This window comes from Cygnus atratus, chromosome 1, assembly GCF_013377495.2.
Source record: "Cygnus atratus isolate AKBS03 ecotype Queensland, Australia chromosome 1, CAtr_DNAZoo_HiC_assembly, whole genome shotgun sequence".
Lineage (NCBI taxonomy): Eukaryota > Metazoa > Chordata > Aves > Anseriformes > Anatidae > Cygnus > Cygnus atratus.
Genome location: NC_066362.1, coordinates 151,973,971 through 151,993,127, shown reverse-complemented (window position 1 = coordinate 151,993,127; position 19,157 = coordinate 151,973,971). Strand labels below are relative to the sequence as shown.

The following is a 19,157-nucleotide window of genomic DNA, read 5'->3' as shown; positions in this document are numbered from 1 at the left end:
TCTGGACGAGGGACTCGCTCTGTTTCTGCTGACACCAACACCGCCGCAAGCCAGCCCTGCTAGCTCACTGTCTCAACAATATTTTTGTGCCAGAGTGTGGAGATGGCACCGCACCCAGTTTGAATCTCACCACAACTACCACAAAAACACCATTAAAAACTGCTACAGCTGCACAAATTCTCTCCTTCACTTAGAGGGCAGGGATAGGCAGACGCTTGCACGTATTTCTCCTTGATTTTTGTGCCTGTAGGATTCTGTGCGCTGAGGGTGCAGGAGCAGGGCAAGCCCGGGGTCCTGCTGTTTGAACAGGTAGAGCAATGTTGTCATGGCCCAGCTGAAGAAAGCCCCATGAAGTGCTCCCACAACGGATTCTGGGTCGGGTAGTCTGAACTGTACGCAGCCACAAAAAGAGATTTTAGCAAGCTTTGTTGTCTGTACTAAATTTTAACCTATGATGACAGTTTTTGCTTATTCAGTTCTGTATCTGTCAGAAATGCAAAGACGCTTTTCTTTTAGCTGTATGTTTTCATTTGTTGTTTTTCTTTTGCAATTGAATTAGGCAGAACAGGTGGCAATACTAAGCCAAGCGTTGGTCAATAAGCTGACACTGGTGCTGGAAGCACTTTAATGATTTTTTTTCCTCCTCTAAATAAATATATAAAAAGAAAGCACCTTAGATAAATGCCCCATCATTACTTAATCTTTGCAGCTCTACAGCTGAAAAAAGATGGCAATTAATTATTATGACCCAAATTTCTGAATTTCCTTTCTTCCTGCCAGTAATTACCCCGCGTTTTGGAAGTTATCTCTACTCAATCCACTTTATATACAGACTTTCGTCTATTTATCAAAATGTCTTATGATTTCGAATTGATGCTGGTGTAGCCATAGCTATTGATACTGCATGGGATGATTTCCTGCTACCCAGATATCAGCTAATAAATGGATATGCTGATTGGCTCAGAAAGGTCAAAATTAGGTAACTTGAAGGCTGCTTTTTTACCTGTATAATTTACTGAACACAGTAAATTCCTGTCAGTGATCCCATATTTTAAAAGCAACTGAGGAAGATGTTTTAAACTGCATTCAGCTCCTTTTCCAGTTAAGTTGCATGTTAGTTGGTTCAATTTCTCTTGTTATTCTTTAGAAAAATAGTAAAAAGTGCCTTCTCCAGAATTTTCCATTTCCCAAGCCTAGGAAAGTTCCTTGCTATGGGAAAAGATCTGTTTCACTTGACCTCTACTGTTGAAATGCTCACTACTGAAGAACAAGATAAAACAAAACAGCTTCCTAATTTCTGTTTCCCACTACGTTGTTCATTCTTGGGAAAGAGAAGGTGGAGTTGTAAAGTTGCCTGTTGCAGTCAGCCAGGTGTGTGTTCTTTTAAGTCATATTTGCCCTTCAGACCTCAAAAACTAAATAAAACCCCTCTTTCTTACCTTATATCCATAATTAAAGTGGTTGGAATTTTTAGCAGAGAAACAACAACCAAGCAAAACAGTAAAAATTGATTTAAGTAACAGTTTTACATTTGATAAAGACAAATATGCTGTCAATAATTTAGCAAGGTGTTCTTAAAATGAAGTACGATTTTCTGTTATATGTGAACATTTTTTTCTTTTGTTGCTGTGTTTTTCCTTTTTCTTTCCCTTGCCTCCCTTCATCCCTCCTGTTCTTCAGCGATTCCACTGCAAATATTAACTGCATTTTTCTGTTAAATGGAGTTTGTGAACTTGACCAAGTGTGTCCAGGAACCTGTGTAATTTTTATAATTCTGTGTGTTAAATATCGGTTTCTTTGGGTATTTTTGTAGGAAAAAAAAAACAAAAACAACTGTCGGTAAACAGATTAAACCATTTTCACAGTTTTGAAATATCAAAAATGAAAGCATTCAAATATTTAATCGTTCTTATAACTCAAGACTTCAAGTTTAATTACGTTTTGGTTGCAAAACACTATATTAATTGCTTATAACATTTATGTAATTTTTGTATTTTAGAAATATATTTTTCTTCTATATCTATGCAATCTAAGATTTGTGTTTGAGTGCAGTATAATTAAGAATGAAATCCTATTCTTATGCAGAAGTACAAATAGTCAATATTATTAGAGTTTCTTCCTAGGGAGAAAAAAAAAAGAAATTGAGAGTTTCTTCTTTTTCTCTCTTTTGAAAAGAAATCACAGATTTTTATTTATTTATTTATTGGCCTGCTTTGCTGTTTTGGATGATAAGCAGCTTTTTAGCCATTGCTGAAAAAGTTGACCGATAAAGCTTTCTGTGATAGAAACTATGCTCTGACTTGGGCCGACTAGCAGAAGAATCACCCACAGAAGCGCTCTGCCTCCGTACCGTTTCCCCTGGTGCTCTGGGGTCTCAGCAGCAGCTGGGGAAGTGTGTTTGGGATAAGTGGGAGTGCAATGACCAGTGCTTGTTGCTGCCAGGGGGACATCGCTGACCTTGGGTTAATCAGAGGTCACAAAATTTGGGATGTGTTATCTTCCGATTCATTCTTTAAAGGAGTGTGGCAAAAAAAAAAGAAGTTTGGTAATGATTTGTCACGTGCATTAATTGCCGCTAATTGTATTTTCAACCCTGTAGCTCCTGTTTCAAAGTTAATTTGGAAAGAAGGGAAAGCCTGCGCTAATTATTTTGCATGGCAGTGGACAATGTTAAGGAATTTCAATTGCTGCTCATCAAATTCCTGTCAATTTGTTTTCGTGTTAGATGCTTGCTGCCAGAATGCCAACAAGTCAGAGAGAAAAAAATCTGGAAAGGCAATGATACCAGTACGGACCAAGATTAAACAACAAATAAACACACACGGAGTATTTTCATAAGGGTTTTAGAAAGCGACTGCATGCTTAATTACTGTTCAGTGGTTTTGCACAAACATAAATGAGTTCTGTGATTATTTTGGAGAAGCCTGCAAGACAGGGCAGCTGGATTTCGTGGGGCATGGTCTCGTATTGTCCCTTCTTACTCAGAAGACTCTACAGAGACGCAAGTCTCAGCAAAATGGAAATCGCAAGGGCTGTTTTCTGGTGTCTCCCCAAAGCTGAGAAAAGAGATATCAATAAAACCCAATTCTCACTTTGCTTTTAAGCAAATCTAAGATCCTTTTTGCTTAGGGCTGTAGTCTTTTTTATTATTATTATTATATTATTTTTTTCCTTCAGATCTGAGAGCTTTAAAATGTTATGCATCCGGAGCACCTGTGTTCCAAATATAATGGACTTAAAAATGTAATTGAAGGATTTCCACTTTTGTAGGCAAATCAGCAGGGTTGATATTGATCCACCTTTTTAGGGAGCCACAGTGCACCAGAAGGTGATACTGTAGAGGGCCCCGTAAACCCTCGGAGCCTTCTGTCTAATTTGGCAGAAAAACACAGAATGTCGGACAACAAAAGAGCGATCCGATTCCATAAGAAATCTTCATCCCTCCCACCCCCTTTTCACAAGACTAAAAAAAAAAAAAAAAAAAAAAAAAGAAAGAAAAGACTTAATTTTTTCAGCTGCACACAATGATTTGGTGCTCACTCTTGCATTGAAACAGTTGCTGTCAGAACAGGCAGGAAACAGTTTTCTTTTAATTGCTGAAATCATTCGGAAGTGCTTCATGCACGGCTTCTATACAGCAGATGCTGTGCATTAATTGGCCTGTGTAGGGCTGACCCAGGGTTCCTTGCAGCGGGCCCAATTTTAGGCAGAGGGTTTAAATAGCTTATTTCTTATTTTGTATAACCTGGCGTACATTAGGAGTGCACCCGCACGTGGGGTATTTCATGGTCTGCAGTTTCTAATGTCATGTGGGTTTCAAAACCCGTGTTTCTCTGGTAATGTACTAGCAGCAGGTAAGCTCTAAATACCATCCATCAGGAGCTAATTTTTTATCCAGATACTCCAATGACTGATGAACCTGTCTTTTGTATGAATGTTCAGCACAGGAGAAAGCCATATGCCCCTGGCACTGGTTCCTATGCATTCTTTACAGTTCGTGGAGAGGAGATTAACGAAAAACCAAACCCTTACATTTACACGTCTTTCATTTATTTAGCAGTTAGCACTTTCTAAAATAGCTCTATTTTTTCAACAGCGAAAGGAGATTTAGGTCTCTTAAAGCAATCTGACTCCCACTACTCGCTTTCTTTATCAGGAATATTACCGCACACCCTTAATAGGGAACCTTGTTTTGCTACTCCCCGTCTGTTCAAAACAGACCTTAGCCCATTAGAAGGTCCTCCCTTGTGTGGGAAGACCACAGCTGTTACTGTAAATCTCATCCAGTAACTGTATCACCCCCATTTTGTGGCTCTGAAGGATGAAATTGAGAAATGGAATACTGTGCAGTCATCCTTTACATCTCCAATTTTAGGCCTTTGCACATCATTTTCATGCTTTTATTCCAAATCAAACAACATTAGTGAGCAACACCACCCTGTGCTAAATGTCTGGTGTCTAAGGCAGCGCCTACGATCTTTGTTTTTGGAGGCTTTAGGATTTGGGGGGAAGTTGGGCTTTTGTTAACGGCGGATTTTTTGTTCTATTTTTTAATTCCCTCTTCTCCCTCCTTCCCTCCCCCCACCAGATCTTTCCAAATTGTCAGGATTTGTCCCAAACCAGAAACCCAGATGGTAGCGAGGTGCCTAAGATGGAGGACACTCGGTTGTGCCTCCACAGAGGAAGCAAGGGCTGGGCGCAGTTAACAAACGCAACTTTAAAAAGGTTTCTGTTTCTTTAAATCCCCGTGAATAAAGTGGATCTAACTTCTTACGAAGGATATTGGGGGCTTTAATCAGAAATAAGAAGTGGTTTAAATCATTAGCACAACAAAGCAAACTATAAGCTTGAAGATAAAAGTCTCAGGGGAAAGAGTCCTCTGAAAATAAATGGGACTTGATAGATTTCCATATCATTTATAACTTCCCTTAATTACACTTGGAAGACTTGCCAGTAAAACTGGAAAATTGGCAGCCTATATCCATTATAGTAATTTTGCCGACCATGGCAAGCAGCTGGCTTTACTGGATTTTATTTCCCATCACTCACAATTAATCATCAGCTGGAGATGTCTGAAACTCCTCAAAACGTCGCAACACTGTGTGACACTCAGGCCTCCTTAAAATGCTAAAATCTGCTGAGTAAATGGGCCGAGCTCCCCTTCCAGCGAACTCATTTTGGTGCGAGGCAGGCTGCCGGTTAATGAGTGCCACTTTGATAATCGGATGCGAATGTGAACCCTGACCCCGTGTCAAAGGAGAGGACGCGGCAAGCTGGATAAAAGATAGGGGACTCAGACCCACAAACTTTACACCAATTAGACGGGGAGCGGGGAAGTGCATCAGCGCCGATTGGGTTTATCAGAAAGACTTGCGGGCCTTGTGACCATTTTGCGCGCCTAGCACCGAAGACGTCCTGTCACAATCATTAAGTCTTCATCAGGCGACGCACACAAGGCTGAGAAACGTGGACTGTGTTCACAGACATCCCTCGCCAGCACTGCCCTCAGATGCACGCTGCCTTTTTTTGCCTCTCTGCATTTTAGAGAGGCCTGACTGTAAGCACGGTCACTCTCTAAGTTCCTCCTGCCTCTCTAAGTTCCTCCTGGACTCTTTAAGTCCCTGGGTTATTCAGACAGTGCTCTTGACTGTTGCCAAATTCACGTCTGAATTGTCAGCAACATCAAGATGTTAGGTCCCCTCCTCTTCAATGATTTTATTTTTCTTTTTTCTTTCTTTTTTTTTTCCTTTTCACTCTGTGGAGAACAAAACCCCAGCAGATACTTTGAACAGAGCTGTGCAGAAGTAAACTATTAGAATACAGAGTGCAGGTCTAACAGCTAATCGCTCCTTTATTTTGATATTGCAAGCAATGTGAAGGTAGATTTGTCCGTGGCATAACTGAGAGAAATGTAGAGGAGTTCTGCTTCTTTTAAGAAAAAGAGCCCATCTATTTTACCTGGCTCCAATCAATCACATTTTTTGTTTGTTTTCTATTTGCCAGTTTTGACAGATTTGGGTCATCATTGAGACCTCTATAAATTGAAGTATAAAGATGGTGGTTTACAGTGGTTTACCATCCACTGAAAGAAAGAAGTCATACGAAGACAATAGAGCATAAAAAATAGTCCAGATAAATCCTTGGATAAGTTGGAAAACAAGAAATTGTACACATCACTGTGGTTTTCATTTGCAGGCTAAATAACAGGCAAAAGGATATGTGCAATTATGTCATGAAAGAAATTGGACAATGCCCAAAAGGCTGAAAAAGAGAAGAGACAGATACAAGTGCCTAATTTTAGGATTTGTTGCTTTGCAACACAATGAGTGGGGCTGTAAAGGTTTAACATAAGAACAGTAATTAAACTTCTGTGCTTAAGTGACACTTTCACCAAGGTAATTTTGAACAAATTGCACATCATCAGAAGTACTGACACAGCATTTTAACACGTGGTACGTACTGAAAGTGCCTCCTTCCTTCCAAATTAGTAAGACTGCGGGATGTTAACTTGTTACTTGGCCTATATATTTTGTTGGTTGTGTGGATTATTTCCTACCCAGACACCAACTCCTTTGCCATCAACCCAGCAGGCATATATAAAACACAAAAAATTATTTTTGAGAAAGGTGGAAAACTGTGGAATTCAAATTTTGGACATCTCCATAATGCCTATGGGCATTTTACTGCTGTACTTAAGATCTACAGAGACTACTCTGTACTTTTTGAGTAAATATATTTTCGTGACTTTGTTTAGACAATTGTTAAGGGATTTGTGCATCTTTTTTTTTTTTTTTAAACAGAAGTGGATATTCATAGCTTCCTCTTAACCTTAGAAATATCTGGAAAGTTCAGAGCAGATGGAAGAAAAGCTGAGCAGTGAGACAGGGAGAGGAAGAGAAAAAGCAGGAAGGAAAGAAGGAGCTGCTGGAGAAAGGCCCCAGACAGGGCAGCAGGTGCGGAAGGAGAGAGACAAAAGGCGGGGAAATAACTGGGGACAAAGTGCAAGTCTTTGACACTATTCACCGAATTTGACACTGCTAATGACTTAAATGCTCACCTGAAGCTCAGGATGGCATTTCTGTGGTTGAAGTGTTGGGTGTTGGTTATTCTTCTGTATCCGGTCATCGCGCAGTGTTCCCAGAGCAAACACGTTCCTTATTGACTCCAAAAAGCCTATTATGGCGTTGTTGGAGAAATAGCTGCAACCATTTTTTAATGTAATGTCTGTCGTTCTGACTTGTTCAGAACCCACAGGCAGCCATCAACACTTTCTTGAAATTAGACCATTAAAAAAAAAAATTCAGACCAATTAAGTCTTTGCTTAAAATGTATGGTTAACATTAGCCAAGAGTAGGGCTGGAACAAGCTTTGGAAATAAAATTTTATTTAAATTTTTGGAATGTACTTTGTGCAGCGTGCATTTGATCTCTGACTTAACACCTATATGTTAGTTAGTATATTCCCCTGAAGTGGAACAGACTTGTTCTTAAATATATATTACGCGTTTTACATATATTTATATACATATTTATCTATAAGAACATATATATATATATATATACACATACAAATACGTTCTGTGGTAAAAACTATCATTTTGTCTCTGTGATCCCTCCCCTGTGGATGTGGTTTGGCATTTCTTCTCAGGCACGCTTCCTTCGGTCAGTCGGTACAGCGCGTATGGCTATGCAAAGACCAGATCTCCGCAGGTCTCGAGTTACCCTCTTCAGTGAAACGTTGACATTAGAGTGAAAGTTTCCCATTTTTGCCTATATAATGACAGAAAGGCAGATTTCCTTGTCCACAGAAGAGCCCCATGGAAAGACTTGCCGTGGGCACTCAGAGAAGCCACCTCTGAGAAGCGCATCCGTACCAGTCCTAAATACTGGAGCATGCCAAGTGACACATTTTTGTGACACGTCTGGGTGATCACTGGGTTACATGAGGGATAAATGTTGAATCGTTTGCTTTTCCCTCACCTGCAGGCAGGCCCCTGGGCCATCGTGAAGCCCTGACGGGCTGGTTTCCAGCGCTGTGGGGTGAAAGGCCTTGGAGGGAGCACCCGTGTGGGAGCCACAGGGAGCGCGCAGCACAGGGGCTGGTTACCCTCGCCTTGAGCCTCTGCCCTTAGCAGAGGGCATAAAGAGGAAACCTAACTGTTTCCCTTTAAGATCTATCACTTGTTGTGAGGAAATTTATCATTTTGCCTCCCTGCTCCCTCCCCTGTGGATGAGGTTGGGTGTTTCCTCACAGGCCCGCTCCCTTCGCTTGGTCCGAAGCCGTCAGCCGCCACCCGGGCGCCGAGGAGTGCAAAGGTGCTGCTCAGCATCAGCCTGCTGGGTGCTGTCGGAGCTCCCCGCCCGTGCTCCCCAGGACCGGTGCCAAGAAACTTTGGCTTCCGAATCAGGATTAGCATCCGTGGGATCTGCGCCAGGGAAGCAAAGCAAAGGCTCCGCAGCCAAAGCTGCACAAATTAAATCTCGGTCTGGATTTAATTGATGTCGAGCTGTGGTGGATGTGAAATGTGAACTGTAAAAGTTGGAGCTGAGTAGATGGGGTGGGAGAGGAGCCTTCCAGGTTCGTTTAGGGTGATGTTTTTCAGCGGGTGATTCCTTTTTCCCTGTTTTGTTTCCAGTTTGTCAAAAGCAACTGTGGTTCGTGTTGCGACTGTACGTAGCTGGCTGACTTGACTTGTGCCATGAAAGTCTTTTTAGCATTTAATGAAATAATCCCTTTATTTTCCAGAAGAATCATACACACTTAGAGCATTTTAAATCCTCTCTCCTCATTTTGTACTGCTTTAATTTTACCAGGTTTCAGAAGGTCAAGAGATTTGTGTAATTGAAGCAATGAAAATGCAGAACAGTATGATTGCTGCTAAAACAGGCAAGGTAAGCTACCTTGGGTCACTTAAAACCATATGCAACTTGTCAAATAGGATAGAATTTACAAAGGAAAAAAGGAGGATTCTGGTTGTTAAGGAATTAAGTCTGATTGTTGTAAGTCTTTCGAAGTGAGGTGTCTTTAATTTTTAACATTTACATCTGCTGTGAATGCTGTTAAGTAGTTCTGAGCTGTAGATAGCACAGCAGGAAATAGTTTTACTGGCTTCAGAAATTCATATAACTCTTTTTCTCCTAAATGATTTGTTTTCTGTGATGTTACAATGCCAAGTTGAATTGAAAGACGTTGCAAACCCTTTTTTTTCCAAATTCCCTACTTCCAAAGATCAACTGAAGAAGAGAGATCTCTCTGCCAGTTAATTCATTAATGGCAAACAATTTGACACTACAAAACTGCTCAGAACAAGGCATAGAAAGGATTTTTGCAGGAAGAAGAGAGAGGTGATTTTTTGATTATTGACTGTGCTCAGGCTTCATATTTAACATGAAGCCTGGATCTGCAAATGCATTCAGACTGTGCATTTTGGAATCTTACTTCTTTTGGGGGCGGGGGATCAGCATAGCAGCCCCTGAGCTGGGACTGTCCTGCGGTGCAGGATGTACCAAAACCAGCCCTCTGAGCGGGGAACTGGTTAAGCTTATATGACAAGGAGAAACCCCATCTGTTTTGGGGACTGTCAGCCCCCAGGTCAGAGCCTCAAGCATTCCTGTGTCAGATTATAACGCACAGCCTGAAGTCATCACCTAGACACAAGCCTCCAGTTCATCCTTTTCAAAGGGAAAGCAGAGTCACTTTCGAGGAGATCTGGGTTTTTTGTTCTCCTAATCTCATGTTTCCTAGCAGGTCCTAGCCCAGCTCTGTCTGGGACAGAACTCTGTGCTAAAGAAAATGATAATAATAAAAATATATTGCAAGATTCATTAGCCCAGAGGGAGGCAGCAAGGAGCCTGACTCTTCACGGTAGAGACTGGGTTAGGCTTTGGCAAGATTTGCTGAGATCTGAAGATGGGTGTCTATGCCAAGGACTGTTTGTGTGTTTACAAGAAAGGATTATTTGGCACAGCACTGAAATTGTCACCAAGGCTTGGACCCAGGTCTTGCCTCTTCCAGTACATCTGATGCAAAATTGGGTCTTGAGGGAAAAAAATGCAGGGAGAGTGAGAATGTACCTTCTCCTGTTGCTCTGACATTGGCGTTTTATTATTTTCTTTCATGCATTAATTCCTATATAATTTATTTTCTCACATGATTAATATTTTTATAGCATTTATTTTTTGTCTTTGCTTCTGTTGTTTAACCCCTTATTGCTGCCCTTCGCATCCACTGTTTTTAACCAGTGAGTATTTGTAATTAAAATGCCATTGCCACCCCCCCTCTTTTTTTTTTTTTTTTTTTACTCTAACCTTTCCTTCCCCACCAAGTTGTGCTGCAACCCATGGGCCTATTCCTTAAAATCCTGCCTGCACTTCTCCAAATAATAAATACCTCCCACCATTCTGCACAGATGCCACATAAAAACACATTGGGTTTATTAATCTTTCAAAGTGGGGTTTGAATGGTGCAGGGACCGTTCTGTGGGCCTGATGCATACCTTACAACATCCCCTTGATGTCTCCATTTTAATAATAAGCAGATTTTTTGATTTTTTTAGAATTTTAAGAAATTGAGAAAGCAAAGTGCTTTGGAGTTGTGTAGAAATGAACCTGATGAACAGAAGTTTTTGCATCATTCTGCAGTGCGAAGCCATGGCTGAGTGCTGAAATAACTTGACTCCACCGCAGGAATGAGCTGGTTGCTGTTGGCTGCTAGTCCACGTTTTTATGCCTTAAAACCGTGTTTTGAAACTCAGTTCCTTTGTCTTCAGCTGGAAGATGTCCATTTTCATTCCCGTCTGAATTCCTTTTCTGCCTCACCCCCTGCCTCTTCCTGTTTGCAATTGTGAGAAGAGTGGCTTGTTTTTATCTGCTTTGAATTTACCCCAGTTGCAGGTGGTTAGCAGTGAGTGAAAGCTGCAGAGGGAGCCGGGAGCCTCCTCCCTCGTACGGGACAGCTGTACGTGGGTCAGGCTGAGGAGCTGGCTGTGCTGGCTGCCAGCACATTGCAGAAATAACCAGGGAGCTTGAAACACTGCTGAGCTACGGAGTTTGCCGAACCTTGACTTTGTATAAAAAGAACAGAAAGAAGTAGAATAGTTTTCACACTGCTTTCATCTCCCAAAAGATGGGAGTCTCAGGGATTGGGTAGGCTGTGTAGGTATTGGTTTAGAAATAAAGCCCTTTCTTGTACATTTTATGGTGTTTTGGCCTGTCAGCAGCATTCAGCTTCATTTCTTGGGCAATGCCGTGGGTATGTATGTGCGACAGATCCAGAGATATGCCTACAGCTCATGTGGCATAGACTGTCAAACTCAGACGTGGACAACAGTGCAGCCACAGTAGCCTGATAGTTAGGGTGTGCCGCAGGTTTCCCGTAGGAGCCTAAGTTGACGTTTGGGTGACTGAGCTAAACTAACTGCTGAAGAAAGCTTTGTCCAACAGTTTGGGTGCATCAGTGGGAGCTTTGAATTAACGTTGCAAACAAATTCTAGTACAGAGCTTCAAACATTGTCTGGCGCTCCATGTGCTAAAAGGGAATTCAAACACATTTCAGCATTTTATAGAGAAAATGAGGGACTGTAGTGTATATACTAGATATGTATATATACTTACTGTATAAGCTTTATGTGTTTTAAAATTCAGGAATCTGCACATGTAACTGCATTTATTTGACAACTGTAGCCCTTTGCCAAGTTCAGTTACTTGGAAGGATTTAAACTCAGATTTGAATTGATTTATCTCGGCATTCTGGGGATTAAGGGAAACCCAGCTTCATGGCTGCAATCCCAAAAATCAGTAATACTTCAGATCTGTTATCCAAGAAATACTGGCATATTTCATTGTAACGTCCAAGCATGAATGAATGTTGAATACTCAGATTATCCTCTAAAATACTTAGAATTTCAGTAGGAAATTAACAGCAGTGCAAATAGGTGCTTTTTATTTTTTAATATATCTTTTTAATGATTTGACATTGAGAGCTTCAAGCACCCAACTCGCACAAAAACCAGCGAGTGGTAGGTTCCTAGATACCTTGCTGGAGCTGGATTTGGCCAAGCCCTGTGGCGGCCTGCCCAGAGGTGGTGGAGTCTCCGTCCTCAGAGATACACAAAGCTCAGCTGGGCTCTGAACCTTGGAGGTTGGGCTGGCAACATCTCGAGGCCCTCCCAGCATAAATGTGTCTGTGATCCCTGTGGTGGTTGTAACGTTATACAGTGGCCATTTATCCTGTGCATGTACTGTGCACGCAGATGTCATCCTGCATATACGCAATGCCAACCAGAACATTTATTTAACCGTGCCACTGAGGAAGATCTGAAATTATTTCTGTTTCTGTACTGCAGGTGAAAGCTGTGCACTGCAAAGCTGGTGATACTGTTGGAGAAGGAGATCTGCTGGTAGAACTGGAATGAAGGTTGCCTTCACACTGTTGAATTACCTAAGCCTTTATTGTTTCCATCCATAAAGTAAAATGAAGGCAATTCAACACAGAAGATGGACAGTCCTACACAGAAGATTTTATACAGTCATATTTATTGTATCAGTGGTTAAGACAGCAAACACAGATACTAAACCTTGGCAACAGATCCCAGATTTTTACTTCCAGAAATACTTGTACATAACCTTTGTAATTCTTTGATTTTTCAGGATCATATAGAATCAATAAAATACTATTTCTGCGTTAAAACAGAAAAAGCCCTTTTTTAAAAAGAAAACACAACAAAAGCCCAAAGCTGATTAATCTTCTCCATGGTTATATCACTGGTTTGAGGCCCCAGACAAATGTACAGAATGGTTGATGAGCGAGAAATTAACCACTGAATGAACTGAGCAGTTTCCCTTAAACTCTGTGTAAGCACTGAACAATTACTGCCTATGGCTTAAATTCTGGTCAGATTTATTGTAATAATTGGAAGCCTTTGTACAGACTAGCTTTAAATTTCAGGTTAGATGCTTTATTTTACTAGTGCAGACTTTCCCCATGTATTTTCATTTGCAGTTGTAAGGGAATTTTCTTCTTTTATTCAGACTCCATACTCAACTGCCCTCCCCTTTATCTTCTTTCTATTGATTACTGGATGCAAGGCCTTCCAGAAGGAGCTGGCACAGTCCTCGAATCCCCTTAGCTGCCCCAAGGTATTGCTGGAGGCGCTTGCTGGCCCTCAGGCCAAGCACGCTGCCTCCTGAACTCCTCTGGGAAAGAGAGACCCAAGTGCCTGACCTTTTGTTGTGCAGAGTCTCCTTCTAAAGACTCTGTGAGGAACAAGGGCTGTTCATAACACATGATTATATCCTACTGGAGAGCTGTGGATCTGGTATGGGAAACCAGGTAAGGCCCGGAGAAGAGGAAGATTTAAGAGACATGAACAGAAGTGAGAGGGTCTGGTGATATATATGTATTTTTTGCATTCGAAAGCTTTGAAAAACTACTGTTATTTGTACCGTTAAAAACTGTTTTAAAAGCATCCATCATAAAAGAGATGCAGGTCCTTTCTTAGGCTGTAAAAGTACTATTACTACTTACTTTTAGGTTTTCTGTTATGATTCCTTCAAAGACGGAAGCACCATCACTTCTGTCTTGCACCCTTGTGCCCTGTACTGCAGTGACTTTGGTCACATTAAACAACCGTGTATTTTTCTTACTGAGCTTGGGAACTCAATGCCACAGGCAGGTGCAGATACCAGAAGCTTACTGGGTTCACAGTGTTAGCGTGTGGTTATCCGAGGGCTCTTTCTTCCATTAACCCATCCAGGCCCAGGTCAGCAGCTGCAGCCCCCCCAGGCGCGGCGGTGCCCCCCGCAGTCGCCCAGAGCTCTTGCTGGGGCCTCTGCTGCTGCCGGGGCTGGAGCCAGGCCATGGGGCTGTGCCTGTGGCAACCTCAGCGGGCCTGCTTTGCCTCTACCACTGCCTCAGAGAGGAGGGGGCTTGCCGGTAGTTTCTTGCCTAGGATGCACAGGGTCCTGCTAATTCCCAGAAACCGAACAAAAAAAAAAAACCTCTGGCCAGAGACAGGCCCTTTACAGGAAGATGAAAGAAAGAAAACAATCCAGTCTGTGACAGGGCTGGTGACTCATTTTTTTTAACCAGAAACGTTCATTCTGGTTGAAAAATGATTGACAGTGCACTGGTGAGTGCATTGGCTGTGTCATTGAAAAGCTGCTGACTATCATATGGCCAAGGGGGGGAATAATTTAGCACAGAGATCTGCTTTGTTAATCAGTTTACATATCTTTCCAATGACTAAGGTGAGTGTTTGGGCAGTAGCTGATCAAGCACAGCATTGCTTTTGCAGTTGGAGAAACTGAGGCAGAGCCCCTGCAGCCTTTCCTAGGAACATCCGTAATGCCAGCTTGGGACACAATTCAGACACCAGGTTGCCCTAAACTAAGGAAGGAAAAAAAAAAAAAACCAACATGAATATTCTACTTGAAAGGTATTTAATTTGCCTACTGCAGAAACAACACAAGCTGTTCTGTTTTTCTACTTGAACTGCAGCAGTGCCTATTCCTAATGAAGTTTTTAGGCTGATTGCTTACCCTGGATCCCTGCGCTGACCTCCTCTGGCCATCCCAGAGCTACTGGCAATGAAGCAAAGTACAAGCTTGTTTGTATCGGTCTCCTCAGTACATTTCATTGTACCTTGGCTCACTGCACAGCACACAGCCTTGTCCCTTCAGCAGCTTTGTATTTTGTACAATATCAATGCCCCAAACGCCACGGTTGAAGGAAAGACAAGGCCCAGGAGAGCAACAACACAAAGCCACAGTTTCCCCAGACTGTACAGAAACCAGCACAAGTGGTTGCGTCATGGGGACAACAGTCTTCTTTTTGCCTGTTTTTTTTTTTTGTACTTTAAATGTTGCAATAATCACATACAGGTCCTTTGGGGATTTTTTTTTTTTATATATTATAACATGAGCACATGAGTAATAATCCCCCCCCCCTCCCCAGTAAGAAATTCAGACTGCATATGACTGCAAGTTCTGCATTAAAGTGCTTGGCTAAAAGTCACCTGGACACTAAGTGCTCGCCCCAGCTGCAGGTGGAGTAGTGCGGTGGGCAGCTGAAATCAGGTTTGCTTTCTCTGGCCCGCAACTCCCAGATCACCCAGTCCCTTAGTGAACTGAAATAGTACCTAAAGTGCTTAGGATGTTAAATTAAAAATACGACTTGAAATGTAATTCTCTTTAATATTTAATATTTCTTTAATATCTCTTCTCATAAAACTAAACACGTTTTAAAAATAATCATCTCCAGTTCAGAAAAACATGGCATCACAGAGTATGAATAGTCATCGTTAAATTCTCTCCCCTCTATTTCTACATCAATTTCAGATTTTCCTTGAAGTGCAGGCTATCTGTATGGTCATTTCTCCCCCAAGACACAGTTGTTTGCCCAGTTTGTTTACATTCAGTAGCCTACCAAACACAAAGCAATATTAAATGTGAGGTGTGTTTTACTTGGTTTGCAGATACAATTTTTAAAAATCAGTTTTAGCTATTAGTGCAATAGCGTCATTATTCCGCCCGCCTTGGAGAACACACGTGATAAATTTATCAGTTCTGGTAAGAAAAAAAATTAGTGTGTTCATCTGCCTTTTCACTCACCTCAGCCCTGCACTTGAGGCAAGGCTGGGGGTGGTGGAGGATAAAACCCAAACCCCCAAAGGGGTGCGCACAGACAGATACGCTTGTTTCAGGCGTCATGCGAAACCAGTTAGGCTGGGTTAGTGGGGGCAGCAGGCTGTGCCTGGCCGGGGCTGCGTGCCAGCCTCCAGGCCTACAACACGCTAGAGCCAACGTGCCCAGGTTTGGGAGGTTACAAGAGATCTCGGGTTTTAATACAAGGGCATTACGGGTTTCCTGGAAGGGCTACCACGCTACTGCGTCTTCGGCAGGGCTACGCTGGCTTAATCCCTGCTCTCACGTAGCACGTAGGAGAGGCCGTGAGTCCCGGAGGAATCGTAATTGTCATGGTAGGGCAGCTGGACCCACTCGGGCTGGTAGGTGGTCGTGCTGTACACAAAGCACTCCACCACGCTGCTCCCGGCCGCGCTGCTTTTCCCTTCCCACTCCACCACCTCGATTCTCATCGTCGTGCGCTGGTACATGTCTGGGCAGCCTTCGAATTCGTCGAGGAACTGCAGCATCTGGTCGTCCACAGTGTAAATCTCCCCGGCCACGTGGTGCCCCGTGCCCGGGATGTTCAGCATGAAAGGGATGTTGTATTTCCCTGCGATCACCAGAGGGTACTTCTCCACGGTGCGGCCCCTTCCTTGGTATTTTGCTATCCCCTTGGCAGTGTTTATCATGTGCTTGTAGTTGGGCTGGCCCTTCTTAAGCGTGCCATACACAAAGACACGAGCCATCGTACCTGCAAAAGCAGCAGAAAGACAAAGGTGGACGTTAGACACATGGCTAGCTGAAAGTGCAGCACGGACCAAAGGAATGCATGCACCCTGAAATGGATTGTACATGCGAGGCTGTTTGGGCACATGCAAAATTGATCTCATACACCTCATTTAAAAAATCGTGCTAAATTCAAATTGGTCCTTAAACTTTTCAGTCAAAAAACGTAGAGAGACCAACAGCAGGGGGAAGGCCCTCTTGCAGCTCTTTGCTGTAATCAAATGGCATCCCATTGTTTCTCTAAGGATGCCACAACAGCAGCCAACACAGCACTGAGACAGCGTAAAAGCTTCAAGCCTTGATTTTTTTTTTCCTCCCTCTCTCATGATTATACTGGAGCCATGCTGCATGCAGTAAGGATGGTGCCATGCTCAGTAACATACCTAAAGGAACCCAGGGAGCCATCCCAGCGATGGGAACAAGCTCCAATCAGCACACCCTAAAACAAAACAAAACAAAACAAAAAAGGTTCAAGCACCTTACTATATTGCTCTACTGCATTTATGGTTTAAGTAGCCCTGGTCAATCCCAGCTGTTAAAACTTGCAGGAGTGAAGCCACCGGGTGATTTCCCCCCTCCTCGTCAGGGTGGTTGGCTTTAAAGCCTGCACTGAGGGACCTTTCCCGTCCCCAGGTCTGTGCAGTCCAGCACAGCTCACTGTGGCAGTACTCGGGATTTGAGAAGCACCATTTCATTCAGTGACGGACAAGCCTGGCTGGCTGCAGTTCGGAAGCTTGAGTGTCTTGTTTCATCGTTAAAAAAAGTGCAGTGGCATTAATCAACCAAAAGCGAATAAAAACAAAAAATAAGGGATAAACACAGCCAGAAGGACGATGCTTGTAGCCGCAGGAAGCTAATGCTGTGCAAACCGAGGCATTGCCTGGCCCGACAAAGCAGCTGCTGGCCATGGAGGGGAAGGAAAAGCCTTGAACACCAGGCCTGAGAAACCAAGCGCTGTGCTGCCCAACGAGGTGGCCTGGCAGGGGAGCGGGTTGGGGTGAGCCTGCTGTGGAGGCCTTTCAGGGACACACTGAGGGCTCCCCTAGCCCTGGCGCTGTGGTCCCACCTCTGACTGAGGCGGACAAGGCCGCGGGACACCAGCATTGCCCAGGGGGAGCTGTGGCGGCTGCCGGTCACCCCCAGAGCCAGGCTGGGCTGCCGAGCTGCTGTCACAAGCACAAGGACACGCTTGTCTCACCCATCCAGGCGACGGGGGGAACACCAATTTCTCCTCGGTGCTTTGAATGACTCCTCGCTGACAAACCTCACTGGCTGACTTGACGAGGCCGGGCCAGGGGATGGTGTCAGCACAAGCGCCCTCACCCATATTTCAGTGATAGCAAAACTGTAAACGATGGCTGCTGGCAGAAAGGCCAGGTCAGAGCCATCCCCAAGTCCTTTTCAGGTACCCCAAAGGGCCCCAAGCCACCTCTGCCTGTGGCCGCTGTTCTGCACGTATACCAGCCATCTCTTGAAAGCATACCCTGAACAATTTTGTTCAACATTTATCTAGCAGCATAAAACATTCAAAACTGGTTTAAACGGGTAGAAGACTGGCCTTCCCGAAAGCCAGGAAAAAAAAAATCATACCTTCATAGTTCCTCATCTGTTTTTCACCCTGCCCTGTTCATCCTCCCTTGTTTCTGCATGGCAAATGAAGTTTTTCCCGAATTCGCCCTCAATCAGTACCTGCTTAGAGCCTGTCTCAGCTTCACCCCCAAGGGCAGCCAGCCACTGCCCACCAGAGGAGCACACGCGGCTCCATTTGTTATTAAACATCAAAGTTTGAAACAAAACAAAACAAAACAAGAAAAAAAACAAGAAGAAGAAAATTAATGTGTTTTCAGCTATTTAGTCTTACTTTAATAAACTGCTAGAAAGCTAGGCTATCAAAAATGGTATGTTACTGGCCAGGAGCAATGTCATTTAAAATAACCAAGCCTCTTAACCAGTAGCAAAGCAATTTCTCCCTTGGTGAATAAACAGTTTTTCTCTGTAACAGAATACAGTTTTTCAGTAAAAGAAAAAAAAAAAGTGGTGTGTGCCTTTATTTACTGGCAAACAGCTTTCACTTCAGGAAAAAGACTACACCATTTCTCCCCCCCCCCCCCCCCGTATTTTATCAGATATACTTCAGGGTAATTCATCCTTCATGACATAAATGAGTTTTTTTGGATGCAGCTCATTCCCTCACAATAAAAAGAACATTAATATTCAGTTGGTCTGACTCTCTTCTATAAGAAAAATCATTACCTTTCAGATTGTGTTTTGAATAACAAACACAGATCTTTCAGGAAGAAACTTGTCCCAGTGGGGATTGAGAAAGGATCAGAGTTAAGCACTGAAACATGCAATTAATTCCCATTAGGGGATTAGGGCACTCGTGTTCACTTTGAATCAGAAAAATGAATTGTGAATTAAATTGTTCACAACCAAGAGGTTACTTGTCAGAGTTAATAACTTAAAAAATAAAAAGCTAAACGTAAAACGCACATAAAAAGCTCAATGCTGAGTGGGGCATCTGTAGGGAAAAGATATGCTTCATTTCCATTAAACTAAGGATCTCTCCCTACTGTATATCTGAAGATAAGCTTCCAAAAAGTTTTCAGGGAAAAGTGTGACAACTCCTGAAACTGGTGAAAATGAAGTGCATGTTTCTGACTGCACAGCATCCGGCTGTTTGGAAACGTTTCCTTAACAGGGATTTACAGGAATGCACCTGGCATACAAGTGCTGGTCCCACGAAAC

The 19,157-nt window shown here is 43.0% G+C and overlaps 2 protein-coding genes across 10 annotated transcripts in view; one reads left to right on the top strand and one right to left on the bottom strand.

Moving 5' to 3' along the window:
* Window positions 1–12,687, top strand: part of PCCA (propionyl-CoA carboxylase subunit alpha) — a 284,596-nt gene extending 271,909 nt beyond the window's left edge. For both annotated transcript variants that reach the window (XM_035557044.2, XM_035557045.2), the window contains exons 23-24: window positions 8,814–8,891; window positions 12,344–12,687. In XM_035557044.2, coding sequence (XP_035412937.1) covers window positions 8,814–8,891; window positions 12,344–12,412 — 147 coding nt within the window. In that variant the 3' untranslated portion in view covers window positions 12,413–12,687. The remainder of the gene's footprint in view (window positions 1–8,813; window positions 8,892–12,343) is intronic.
* Window positions 12,688–15,182: 2,495 nt separating this feature from the next.
* Window positions 15,183–19,157, bottom strand: part of GGACT (gamma-glutamylamine cyclotransferase) — a 28,629-nt gene continuing 24,654 nt past the window's right edge. For 6 of the 8 annotated variants that reach the window (XM_035557049.2, XM_035557052.2, XM_035557048.1 and 3 more), the window contains exons 2-3: window positions 16,793–16,848; window positions 15,183–16,374 (exon numbers count right to left, since the gene is read on the bottom strand). In XM_035557049.2, the coding sequence (XP_035412942.1) occupies window positions 15,911–16,374; window positions 16,793–16,814 (486 nt within the window). In that variant the 5' untranslated portion in view covers window positions 16,815–16,848 and the 3' untranslated portion in view covers window positions 15,183–15,910. The remainder of the gene's footprint in view (window positions 16,375–16,792; window positions 16,849–19,157) is intronic. The other 2 variants (XM_035557053.2, XM_035557054.2) reach the window with 1 other exon arrangement.